Source organism: Euleptes europaea, chromosome 2, assembly GCF_029931775.1.
Source record: "Euleptes europaea isolate rEulEur1 chromosome 2, rEulEur1.hap1, whole genome shotgun sequence".
NCBI lineage: Eukaryota > Metazoa > Chordata > Lepidosauria > Squamata > Sphaerodactylidae > Euleptes > Euleptes europaea.
In genome coordinates, this window is record NC_079313.1 from 27,373,140 (window position 1) to 27,386,808 (window position 13,669).

Genomic DNA, 13,669 nt, shown 5'->3' on the forward strand with positions numbered 1-13,669 from the left:
ACAAAATACAATGTTTGCAAACATTTGCAAGCTGGAAATGGGTCCCTAGGCTTTTTCTAGCCATTATGGGGGGTGGGGAGCAGGACACTGTACCATCTATCTATCTATCTATCTATCTATCTATCTATCTATCTATCTATCTACCTACCTACCTACCTACCTACCTACCTACCTACCTACCTACCTACCTACTTATCTTCCCCCCCCCCCAGAGCTAAAATCAGATGGAGGGAGGAACATTTCCAGTTGGAGGAATGCTCAGGGAGAGAGTTAAATCCTTTCTTCCCCAGTGCAATAGCTTCAGTCCAAATGGTCCCTTTAATGGGGAGGACTCTTTCCCTACTTCTGGATGCTCACAGTTACAGTTTGAATGCCATTCCTTTAGGAATATGTCCTCCCAACTTGTTTCTCACATAAGGAACAGAGATATTCACACCTCTGTATGCATATGTTGTGTACATTGTAAGCAGGAGTGATTGTGTGCTAGCAGAAGGGCTGTTTTTAGAATAAAGTCCACATGAGGCTTGTTGCTTTAAGAAATAAATTGATTTTTTTATTGTTATAAGAAATCCATACTGTGATGAGAAAGGAGAGAATGGCATTCTAGCCAGCTAGCTAAGCTAGAATGGAAAGAGATTCAGAGAGTGCACGTTGATCTGACCTATCACGTTGATCGGCCTCTCTCTGGCTCTCTATAATCGTTCTCTGAAGTCTGAGGCTAAGAAACAGAACAAAGTCCTTCCCTTCCAACAACTCTGTTGTTAATAGGTTCAGGTTTATTGCATACAGATAGAGGCCATTACAAGAACTGATTAAAAAATCCATATAACAATCATTGATAAAAGTTACATTTTGGTAGCAGATTAAAACTCAAAAAGTATATCTCTCTAACCCACCAGAACTTATCAAAATACTGGACAATGACGTAGAATGTTCTCAAAAATATGTAACATTTGAAGTTATCTGGGAATACCCCAACATTAAATAAACAGCAGTATCACTCCAGACTTGCAGAGAAATAGAATTGTTGTTAATAGAGGTTACTAAAGAATGTTAGTATATTTAACACTGCATTTTTAGGTAACTAAAGTTCAAAGAGAGAATTGTTCTGAGCATACTGTTGAATTCTGCTTCTTTTCCAGGACGGGGGTCGATTCCCATTAACATCATTTCTAAACGTCCATCTTGGATGCGAACAAGTTCTGGTAAGGATGCTTTATCCCCCTTTCCCAGCTGCACACGTACAAAGTCCTTTTACCTCCTTTTTTAATATAATTACATTGGAAGTATCTGTATGCTTTTCTTTGTTAAATTTAGCATCGATGACTACCGCAGCATTGGTCAAGAAAATGGAATTATCAATGCACGTGTTTAGAAAAGGTAGGTGTATTTTTACTGTAACAGATTATTACTGAAAAAGTAAAAGGGGCAGAAAAGGGGCAGACAGTCGGGTATGGGATGGGACAGACAGATTGCACTCCAAAATTTGTAGGAGGGAGTCTGTCTACCACCTGATAAATCACTTATTATCTACTCACATTCCTGTCCAGCAAAAATAATTCCTGATTGGAGCTGAGTCGTCTTAGTGGGGGGGGGGGATTGCTTTTTTAATACATTACCAGGCTGTTCTGTCCAAAATTTATTAATCAGAACTGACCTGAAAAACGACGATTTGCAAGTACTGAAAATTCTTCCAGATCTGAACAAAATTGCTTCCGACATTTGAGGAGTGGCAAACGTCTTCCAATTTGACACTTATCTTGGCGCCTCTTCACTCATCCAAGCACAGCTGCTTAATTTTACTCTGGGCGAAAGGAACAGGCCTCAGAGGCTGACCAGAAGCAGCTTATATCAGTACTGGAACCGGTTCAGTGGTACAAATATTCCAGGAGTGAGACTCCATCAATGTTGATAGAATCAGTGTGTCCCAAGGATCTTCTGGGGCTGGCAGCTTCTGAAGGTTTATCCCAAATCCAAAAGGTGTGTCTAGCAGCCTTAGTACACAGAGCTGGGACCCCAAGATAGTGGAGGGAGTGAGCAGCTGAAGGATTAGGGGAGAGAGTCGGTAACAAGTCCAGATTTTTGTGATGTCAGAAGACTGCTTAAAGGGATGTGTCACATACTAGGATTCTAAACTATTGCTTATGAGCAAGAAACAAACCTCATATTTTAAATTATCACCCAAGAGTAGCAGCACCCCTGTTATTGTGACCCAAGTGTTGACTGGGGTGGGTCATAGGGACCATATCACTCCAGCCTTATTCCATCTACACTGGTTTGCTTCAGGGCTCAATTCAGGGTGCTGGTATTGACCTTTAAAGCCGTGTACAGCCTAGAACCAACATACTCTAAGCCAGGATTGCCTTCTCCTATATGAATTTACCTGTTCACTCTGATCATCTTCAGAGGACCTCCTTTGGATGCCCCACCATCTGAGGCTAGACAGGTGGCAACCCAATAGAGTGCTTTCTCAGTTGTGGCACCAAAACTTTGGAACTCCTTCCTCAGGGAGATTCGTCTGTCTTCTGCTGGTGGGTGAAGACTTGGCACGTATCCCCAGTAACAGTTATTGGCCTCCTCCCTGGTTCTGGTGCTGTATGTTTATGTGTTTTTATTGAATTATTTTATAATTTTAAATGTTGTTTTTAATTGTTCAAATATTTTCATGGTCACCATCTTAGGAAGCCTGATCGAGTAGAAAGGTAGCATAAAAATGTTTTAAATAAATAAATGCCATCATGGATCCAAATGGGAGGACCACCTCTTTGTTTCAATAAAGATGGCTGGTTTTAAAACAAAATGGCAGTGAAGAAGTAGCCAGCTGGCCTCCAAACAGATTTTAAAACATAGCAGGGACCAGCAAAGAGGGTATATGACAGGGTGGGGGGATGCTGAAGTTGGGGTGTTATACAGTTGCAGGATTAAAATTCTGTCCTTTCGTACATGTGCCCGCCAAATTGGAAAATTAGTTGATTTGTTTCACTGGGAGGAAGGGGTTAATGAAACATAAATGCTCTGTTTCAGCTCAGTGCTTATTAGGGGTCTTAGTTATTTTGCCATTTATCAACTGGCTGAGATTCTGCCCCTTGCCCCTTCATACAGAGTTGCTACAGTTTGGGGGGTGCTTTCCTTTGACAGGATCCCATGAAGCTGCATAGTGCCTCTGAATGATACAACTCTGTCCATGGGGCACATCACAAATGTCCTTCCCTATGCCATCTGGTTGAGTGACATCAGGAAAGGCCCACTTTGGCCCCACCTGTACTATGCCATCATTCACGTGGGAAAGTAGCTGTTCTGGCAATCTGAAGGTGAAAATGGGTCATCTTTAGACCACCCTTGGCTCCTTCCAACTCGTTTTTCTGTTGGAGAAAAAGAAAAGGGGTTCTCTTTGACAACCAAAAAGACTGTGCTGGAGACCATGGGACCTGTATGGACCAAAGCTGTGTGGGGTGGAGAGCAGAATTGGGCAAAAATTGGGAAGAACTGGGCAAGACTGACTGGAAAAAACTGTCTGCATACACCCCAGAAAATGAAGATGCTTTGCAACTTCCATTTGAGACTTCAGTAGAAGGCCAGTCGAAGTGAATGCTTGGTGGGTTGTAGTATTTGTATCTATAAATTATATCCCTTACTCTGTGAAGAAACCACAGAATGTGTTCTGGACCAATGAATTTATATCTTAACTTTCTTTTTCACTTAGGCACACTGGACCCCACCCGGGCACAGATAAATGTGCAAGACTTCTTTAGGTGTGGTGGCAAAGACTTTTATCTTCAGGGATATAAGTGGGGAGCAGTATTTTGATCAGACTCTGAGGGATTATTCAATGTACATTTTTATACCCAGCCCTACCATGATGTCTTCATACCCACAGAATCTCATTGTATGGTATCAGTTTTAAATGTGTGCGAATTTTCCTGTGCTTTTCCTTGTTTGAGTCATTCAAGATAGACTGTGCCTACTATGCCCTCTTATCTAGATGACACCTGGTGGTTGTGAAGGGTTAGAAATTGCCAGTAGGTACACAATGGCCTTTTATGCATGGGTATTAGGACTCATGTTTGCCCCTGGACCCAGTTGTTCCTTGGTGTTATACATGAGTTTTCTGTCCCTCAGAGATGACCTTGTGGCCAGCCCTCTCAAATCCCGGGTCTTCCCGATGCTGTTAAATCCCGATTCTTCGATCTCTCCTGAGATCAGCCCATGTCAAATCGTCCTCCTCTCCATACACAAGCCAGAGGGGGACAGGGGAACTGACACTACCGCCAATTACAAAACAGCGTTTCAAGGGGCGGGGACTCAAACGCTTCCTGATTTTTCGTCTCCCAGCCAGAGTTCTTTGTGAGTAGATTTGTCACATAAAAATGGGTTTTAAAACGACACTTGGGTTCCCCCCCCCCCATTCCGTTCTTTTAAAAGAGCTCCTTTTTGTGAAATGCTTTTTAACACAGCACTTGGGTTTCTGGTGGTGAGAGGGGAACTGGACATTTTTCTAACCGTAAGCACTACAGCCAAATACTAAGCAGCATTTTCAAGGGGCAGGGACTCATGCTTCCAGACTTGAACTGGTGATTGTGCTGGTGCATAGCCTTTTCAGAATTCGCAACAGAAAAGTGTGGAATGAGAGAGCATCGAGCCCCAAGTAAAACTCCCATGCATAAACAACCTAAATTAGTTTACTTAGTGGCTGACTTTTTACATTTTTATCCTGCCTTTCTTCCAAGGAGCTTTAAACAATGTACATCGTTCTCCTCTCCTCTATTTTATCCTCACAATACTCCTGTGGGTTATATTAGGCTAAGAGAGAATGACTGGCCCAAATTCACCCAGCAAGCTTCACGGCAGAGTGGGGGTTTGAACCAGAATTTCCCACATCTTAATCCCAACACCTTAACCATTACATCACTTTGGCATAGCTCTTATGTGGGCAGAAAATTCAGAACTCCAAGAAAAATGAAGCTTTCAGTATGGTATAGGATATGAAGGCTAAATCCAACTAGTGCCTTTTAAATGCTCCTTGACTCTCCTAATGGACCTTGGGTTTCTTTTGGCTTGTTAAGGTGTACTAAATTAGACTAAATTGGCTGTTGGATGGAAGTGGTAATGCAGTATTTGAATCGTACTGTTTCAAGGAATGTAACATATTTCAAAAGATGCAGAGAAAAATCAAGTTATATTTTAGGTTTCTGATTGTCAAAGGAACCACAAACATTACAGATAAATCCAACAGTGAAACAATGAAAGGAGTTTAAGGCAGATTCCTCTTCCCTTATCTATTATATTCTCATGGAGTCACATGCTTCTAAGTGGCTTCAACATATTGAGGGCAAAATTAAATCTGTTGGTTTTAACTTGGATTCCTTGCTTAAGCTTACTGAGGCAGAAGCTTTTCAAAGGATAAAATGCAGACTCTTAGATATAGGACTTCAAGACCTAAATAGTGCTGCTAATAAAACACACTCCCCATCAAATTTAGGGGTATCTTTTGACTTTTATCAGCCCTCCCCATACTTATCTCACCTGTGTGATCCTTCTCGACGTAGATCCATTTCTCTGGCCAGATTTAATGTTTTGCCATCTGCGTTACTCGAAGGTAGATTTCAGAAAATCCCTCTGTCTTTGCCCTTGTGGCAACAATTGTGTTGAAACGATTGCTCATGTTTTATTTTATTATAGAATCTCGTAACGAATTTTTAAGCTCCCTGTTGGTTAACAGACAGAATGTCTCAGATTCTTTTAACGTTTCCTATTTATTGAACAATCGTTTGCCCCATATATTGGAGACGGTGGCACAGTTTTTAAAGTTTGTTTTAAAAGCCCGCCAAACAGTTATTTAGATAGCAGTATCAACAAACAGCACTATTTGATGTAACTGTCTTTTAACTATTCTATAAAGGGCACTTTTTAATATCTCCATTCCTTTTGTACCCTTCTGTATTATGTTTTTATGCCAATAAAGGAATGAGGAGGAGTGGCAATTATGTTGAAAAAAAGAGAGCAATGTGTAGGCTTTGATATAGTGGTAGTTTCAGTGGAGGAAGAGAGTTCCATCCACAAAGCTTGATTTCCTCACTTTCCTCTCCAGCTGCAGCTCAAATTCCCCCCCCCCCTGCTTCTCCTGGATGGGAAGGAGACCACTCCAGGGATAATACAATGGAGGAGTCAGAGGTCTGCAGCAGGAGGCCAAAATTAGTGAGAATAAGGCTCCCCTTTTGCCCTCAGAGTCTTCTGTTGGATCCTAGCCAATGGTCATTTATGCATAGGAGTTTTACCTGAGGTTCATTGCTCGCTGGACTCATACTTTCCTGTTGGGAATCTATGCATAAGATGCCTTATTTGTGCACAAATAAGATGCCTTATTTGTGCAAAACACACACCCTGTTTCTGATATATGCAGTCTGAAGGCACTGGTACAATTCCATGACCAGGAATTATCATTTTATGGCTCAAGGGCTCTTGCCCTGTGGCTCTTAGCCTGGAGGTCAGGCCTAAACACCCTGTAAGAAGCTGAGAAGTTTGCACACCCTATACATGTTAAAATGTTTTTGATTCTGCAAGCAGGGAGTCTAGTGAGGCAGTTTGTCTGGGGAGTTATCAGGGAAGTGCAGGAAAAAACTGACCCACTTCTGCAATGGATCGCAGCAGCATGGCTGGTGAGGGAGCGGAGGCAGTGACATGCAACAACTGTAGCATGTTCATATTCTTACCTGAGGGTAATAACAGCAATTACACTTGCAGCAAGTGTAAGTTGGTAGCCCTACTGGAGGAGGAGATACAGGGACTTGAGGCGCTCTTGTTCACACTCCATTTTATAGGGGAAGAGTTCATGGATAGACGCATGAAGCACTCTTGAAAGGGCAACCCTTGATGTTACCCTAAACAGAAGTACTTGGGGGAAGGAACTGTTTGACCTATTTCAGAGTCTGGGGTTTCCATCTTGGGTAAATCGATCCTTAGCTAAAACAGTAGAGTTACATCAAATGCCTTCAGACCAGTCATTGGCCTTTTATGCATGGCTGTTTCCCTCACGGTCATCCCTCCGACAACTTCGGGTCTTTGTTTTGTTTATACAAGCCATTTCCCACTGTCAGAGGTTGCCTCGGTCTCCCACTGTGTTTCCCCGCATTTTGTCTGTGCTTTCAGAGACCTGTTTATCTTGAATTTGAAAACACGGGGAAATGCAGGGGGAGAGGGAAGTGACCTGTGACAATGGGAAACTGCCATGCATAATCAAAACAAAGACCCAAAGTTGTTGGAAGGGTGACCATGAGGAAAACAGTCATGCATAAAAGGCCACTGTTTCCATGTCCCCCAGCCCACCTGTGCTGTTCAGCCCTTGTGTGTGGTCTGCTTTCTTCCACTGACCTGTGCATTAAAAAATGCTTATGAAACCTTTTGCAAAACATGCCCAAATGTACATAAAATATAGTAATTGGAGTGATTTCTGCAGCTAGAATGTGAGTTTTCTTGCTGCATATTGTGAGTTTCAATAGCGTGTGGAATGATCTGCCATGCTTTAAAGGCTTCAGTACCGAAGTGTGTGGGTGGTTCTGGAGGTTCTCAGCAGCTATGCTTCTTTTATGTTGAAATAAGACACCCACACACACACCTGTCGGAGAAGTAAATGGGGCAGAAGCATTAGGGAAAAGATGGCCATTCCTCTCATATCTTGTTTGACCATCACTGATCGTAATTAGTCTAAGGTCAACCAGCAAGCCCCATAGTTGAGGCTAAATTGCTGGTTAATTCCTACATGCTGACCACCCTTGTTTCCCCTTAAAGTTCTGAAGGCTCCAGTAACTCTGGGTGTTTTCTAAGTTTTTGTTGTTGCTGCTGCTGTTGTTCATGTTGGGGTGAGAGATGAAGCTTGGTCCAGGAGCCACTGACCCTTCTCCCCCCGCCCCATTTTTTGCCAGAGCGGAAGATACAGAAAAGACATTTCTGGCCAGGCTGGATGAAATCATCCAAATACTTGATGCGGAGAAGGGCAGTGTCAACAACATAGGCTCCTGTTATTGTGAGGAGATTATTGAGTCTGTCATTGTGCCCTTGTCTCAACACTGTATAGCTCTGGAGAATTATGTCCGAGGCTTTTATTACTTGCTGGAATGCGCTGCTGCCTATCTACACCTCTCCAACAACTACATGGTCAGTGAATCCCCTTTCTTTCCCCATCAGTCCCCTAATCCCACTAATCTTTCTTTCCCTATTGGCAGAGGACAGCCTGGATCCAGATATATTTAACACATTTTTGGGTGTGACTGCACTTCTTTTTTTAATTTAAAATTTATTCAGTAAAAAGAAAATTGGATATAAAGCTTTACAAATTCATCTTATATTTTATAAGCAAATGTGTGTGTGTGTGTGTGTGTGTGTGTGTGTGAAGTGCCGTCAAGTAGCAGATGACTTATGGCGACCCCTTTTGGGGTTTTCATGGCAAGAGACTAACAGAGGTGGTTTGCCAGTGCCTTCTTCTGCACAGCAACATTGGTATTCCTTGGTGGTCTCCCATCGAAATACTAACCAGGGCTGACCCTGCTTAGCTTCTGAGATCTGATGAGATCAGGCTAGCCTGGGCAAATAGTATAGCCATTATTAAGTTCAGTTCACCATTCTATTCAGAATAACATTCCATTTATCAAACTTGCTAATAGGGCTGTCGATTCAGTTCCATCCGACAAGAAAAACAGCCGAATTTTCCCTGATTCGGTGGTTTCTACTTCGGATAGATCCAAAGTCAAAAAAGGCGGGAAAACAACGAACCGAACTCAGCGAGTTCGGGCAGACGGCGGATAAATTCGTACAAGTTCGGCGCCCCCAAAGCAGCATTCTCCCGCGGCCAATCGGTGGCCAAGCTGGGTCTTCTTCTGGCCAATCAGTCGTGGATGAGTGCGTGGAGAGAAAGAGAGACTGGGAGTGTCTGTTTGTGTGTGAGAGAGATCCCCGTGGGTGGGTGGGGTGTGTGTGTGCACATTTGCGGGTTTCCACGGCTCGAGGGGGGGCATTTTTGGAGGTAGAGGTCCCAAACATTCAGTGTAGCTTGAGGGGACCCTTCTTGCGAGAACCCCCAAGTTTTGTAAAGATTGGGTCAGGGGGCCCAAGATATGTGGCCCAGAAGGGGTCCCCCCAAAATCGCCCATTGGAATAAAGCTGGTAAAAACACATTCGCGGCCTTCCACGGCTCCGAGCGGGGGCATTTTTGGAAGTAGAGGTCCCAAACCTTCAGTGTAGCTTGAGGGGACCCTTCTTGCAAGAACTTCCAAGTTTTGTAAAGATTGGGTCAGGGGGTCCCAAGATATGGGGCCCGGAAGGGGTCCCCCCAAAATTGCCCATTGGAATAAAGCCATTAAAAACACATTTGCGACTTTCCACGGCTTCAGGGGGGCATTTTTGGAGGTAGAGGTCCCAGACTTTCAGGGTAGCTTGAGGGGACCCTTCTTGCAAGAACCCCCAAGTTTTGTGAAGTTTGGGTCAGGGGGCCCTGAGTTATGGGGTCCCCCCCATCCACCCATTGGAATGAATGGGAGCAGGCGATCCTTAATGTGCATCTAGAGAGCAGCAAATCCAATGCCCCCCAGAGCCGTGGAAAGCCGCGAATGTGTGTTTAATGGCTTTATTCCAATGGGCAATTTTGGGGGGGACCCCTTCCGGGCCCCATATCTTGGGACCCCCTGACCCAATCTTTACAAAACTTGGAAGTTCTTGCAAGAAGGGTCCCCTCAAGCTACACTGAAGGTTTGGGACCTCTACTTCCAAAAATGCCCCCGCTTGGAGCCGTGGAAGGCCGCGAATGTGTTTTTACCGGCTTTATTCCAGTGGGCGATTTTGGGGGGACCCCTTCCGGGCCCCATATCTCGGGATCCCCTGACCCAATCTTTACAAAACCTGGGGGTTCTTGCAAGAAGGGTCCCCTCAAGCTACACTGAAAGTTTGGGACCTCTACCTCCAAACATGCCCCCCCCCGGAGCCGCGGAAAGGCGCAAATGTGTTTTTAATGGCTTTAAATGGCCAAATTTATTTGCAAACTCCGAATTGTGTGCCGAATTTCATGGATCCGAATTGAGGGAGTTCGGACTTCGGCATTTCCCGAATAAAAATGGGCCGAAGTTTGCTGGATCCGAATTTTACCCAATTTTTTTTCAACAGCCCTACTTGCTAACTTTTTATCATGCAACTTATAGGTTAGTTTACTCATTCCTTTAGTTTTCCAACCATTCCTCTTTATTTAGAGTTGTGTTCCTTTCCCAGTATCTAGCACAGACTAATCTTGCAGAGGTTATGGCATTTAAAATAAATTATTGATATCTTTGGGAGGAAAGTTCACATAATTCAACAACAAACGTTCAGGGGAGAAAAGTTAACTCTTTACATATTCCTTCAGAAATTGCTCTTGAAATAATTTTCCAATATTCTTCAGCTCTACTACATCTCCACTACATATGTATAAAGTTTGTGTCAGCAACTCCACAAATCCAGCAATCACCTTTAACCCCTTGGTTCATTTTAGCCGATTTATGAAGAGTTAAATGCCACCGATACAATATTTTGATCATATTTTTTTAGCAGTGAAATTTACAGAAAAACTTAAGCCACTTTTCAATGCTAATATTCAAAATTCAGATTCAGTTACAGATTCCAAACCTCTGGTCCATAGCTGTACATTGTTTTAGCTGATTGCTGTCTAAATTTAACAAGATATGGTATATCTTAGAAAATACATTTCTTTCCCCAGCTACTGTTATTTTTTCAAAATGCATCATTTGTTTTCTTATTTCCCCTTTTTAAAATTTTGATTGTAAAAAAACCTTTTAATCTGCAAATACTGAAAGAAAGGATTCTGCTTATTACTTAAGGATGAAATATCTTCCAAGGTAGGATGTGCCTGCACTTCTGTGAAAGTCTGAGAGCTGAACTACAGGTTATACAGTCCTCACAGTATGATCATGTCTGCCATGAAGACTTGCTATCAGAAATGTCTTGCAAGTTCCCTTCTGGGTGCAGGGTAGGGTTGCCAACCTCCAGGTGGTGGACTGGAGATCTCCCACTATTACAACTGATCTCCAGCCAATAGAGATCAGTTCACCTGGAGAAAATGGCTGCATTGGCAATTGGACTCTATGGCATTGAAGTCCCTTCCCTCTCCAAACTCCCCCTCCTCAGGCTCCACCTCCAAAATCTCCAGGAATTTCCCAGCTTACAGCTGGCAACCCTAGTGCGGGGGCCCCCAATTCGGAGCCTTAAGCCTCCTCTCCATTTTTTCTCTATGAGAAATGGCTCTGGCTAGGTGCTCTTTCCCCCACTGGGAAATTTTTTGTAGGGTGATCAATGTGTGTAAATTTCCCTAGTGGGGCACATAAGTTCAGGAAATTGGTGCTGCGGCCCCAATCTGATCAGGCCACTGCATGTAGCCGCTCTGAACCTGGCTTTGGCCGGGAAGAGCAGGGTAACAAATGGAAATAATAAATAAATGTCTGGGAAGAGACCATAGCTCAGTGGTAGAGCATCTGCTTGGTATGCAGAAGGTCCCAGGTTCAATCGCTGGCATCTCCCGTTGAAAGGGCAAGGCAGCAGGTGAATGGGGAAGACCTCTGCCTGAGACCCTGGAGAGCTACTACCATTTTGAGTAGACAATACTTACCTTGATAGATGGAGGGTCTGATTCAGTATAAGGCAGCTTCATAACTCAGTTCCAAACACAGAACTTGCGAAGTCCCAGCAAAGAACCTGCAAGATACATCTGATAGCAAGTCTTCAAGTTAACTAGCCTAGGGATGTATAATGCAAAGAAAGTTACAAAAAGTAAATTCTCTATCCTGTGATATTCTTGTTTGAGGCCTTTACATACCTGAATACAGCAGAGTGCCTGTTGAAATCCTTGGATCCCGGGGAGAAAATCAACCAGTTTGAGAAGTCTGTTTTGTACAGTCTCAAGGGCGAGGTGAGAAGACATTTTCTTATTAATATTGTGTTAGGTGGCACCATCTGGATACCTCCAGGCACTACTCCCCTTTCTGATAAGCCCATCCTTATAATTAATTAAAGACAGCCCCCCCCCCAAATGTGCGCCATATTGCCTCCTTGCTTTCAGAAACAAGTCCTATGCAAGTTCTTGTTGAAATTGAGCTTTGGCAAGAGGATGTTGGGGAACCATTGGTTAGGAAGGAGGAGCACAGTCACATGTGTATTCCTGAAGGGGCCTGATTTCACATGAATGCATAAAACTGCCTTTCACCGAGTTATACCTTTGCAGTGCCGTTCTAAGCAAACTTACACTATTCTAAACCCATTGACTTAGAAGGGTAAAACTCTGCTTCAGATGGCACTATTAGTCAGTCAAAGTCAGTAATGTCTGTTTTGACCGATGGCAGCTCCTCAGGGTCTTGGGTCTTTCAAATCACATACTGCCATATCCTTTTTTACTAGAGATACTTCAGACCGAATAATGTTGCCAACCTCCATGCAGGGCCTGGAGTTGTCCAGGGATAATGGCTCATGTCCAGAGATCAAATCTCTAGGAGGAAGTGGTAGCTTTGGAGGACAGAATGTATGGCATCATATCCCTACTGAGCTCCCTCCCCTCCCCAAACTCTGCCCTTCCCAGGCACTGCCCCCAAACCTCCAAGAATTTCCCAAGACAGAGTTGGCAACCCTAGGACTGAACCTGGGACCTTCTGTACGCAAAGCAAGATGCTGTACTTCTGAGCCACAGCCCCATTCCTACACACAATCAAAAACATATAGTGACTCTTAAAGTACTTCAGGGAAAGTGCCCTTTGCAGCTTAAATGGTAAGCAGCTTGCTTCACTTTTTCTTATGTAGTTTCCCCATTGCTGCTGCAGCTGCTGATACCACTCACAAGCAATGGAGGCTCCACATGGCAGGTTTCCCTTCTGTTTACCTGTCCCAGTCCACTAGCAGTGCCTGGCTCCTTTGCCCCAAGCCACTGTGATATTTCATTTTAAAAAATAGGTAATAACAACCTATGTATTAAATTTTCTGGATTCCTGGTTTTCATTCTAAAAAGTAAGGTCCTTTATGCGCTTCTGTTCCACAATTTCCCTGGGGTTTCCAATCCCTGTTTTATCATGGTATTTAGTTTAGTTCCAAGCTATCTCAGATGTGAGTAGGAGTATAGTTCAGCCACAGGTCAATCTTCCCACTTCCCGAAATGCCCCCATTCTCCAACTTCTCCTCCAACTCCTCCTTTAGCCAGCCTTCAGCCATCCCCTCTACAATGCCCCAGGAAGCCAGATCGGAGATGGCCATGGTCGCCTCCTTCTCTGGGCTCCCTCCATGTTTTTCCCCCTGCTGCTGTGTTGTAATATCGATATATAATCAAACAATCAAGAATAGTATTCAAAATTGCAGAGAGAGGCAGTGGAGGATAGGATTGTACGTTCGCTCCCCCTCCCCGCATTTGGGTGATGAGTTACCCACGAGGGGGGGCAGTGAGTGCATGATCCTAGGCTCCACTGGCTTTCTCTGCAATTTTGAATAGTATTCTGGATGATCTGATGATATATCACTATTACATCAGAGTAGCGGGGGGGGGGGGAATGGACGGAGCCCAGAGAAGGAGGTGTCTTTTTCAATGAGTTTCAGCAACTGTGTGTGTACAACGGAGAATCTCCCCCCACCTGTTATTTTGTGCAATTCACAAACTCAG

General features: G+C 43.8%; 1 protein-coding gene across 1 annotated transcript in view; it reads left to right on the top strand.

The window, feature by feature from the left end:
* The window catches only part of LOC130473185 (adenylate cyclase type 10-like), a 138,742-nt gene that overhangs the window by 99,989 nt on the left and 25,084 nt on the right, over nucleotides 1–13,669 (top strand). The window contains exons 22-26 of the mRNA XM_056844714.1: nucleotides 1,143–1,205; nucleotides 1,318–1,380; nucleotides 3,704–3,752; nucleotides 7,920–8,151; nucleotides 11,837–11,941. Of these exons, the coding sequence (XP_056700692.1) occupies nucleotides 1,143–1,205; nucleotides 1,318–1,380; nucleotides 3,704–3,752; nucleotides 7,920–8,151; nucleotides 11,837–11,941 (512 nt within the window). The remainder of the gene's footprint in view (nucleotides 1–1,142; nucleotides 1,206–1,317; nucleotides 1,381–3,703; nucleotides 3,753–7,919; nucleotides 8,152–11,836; nucleotides 11,942–13,669) is intronic.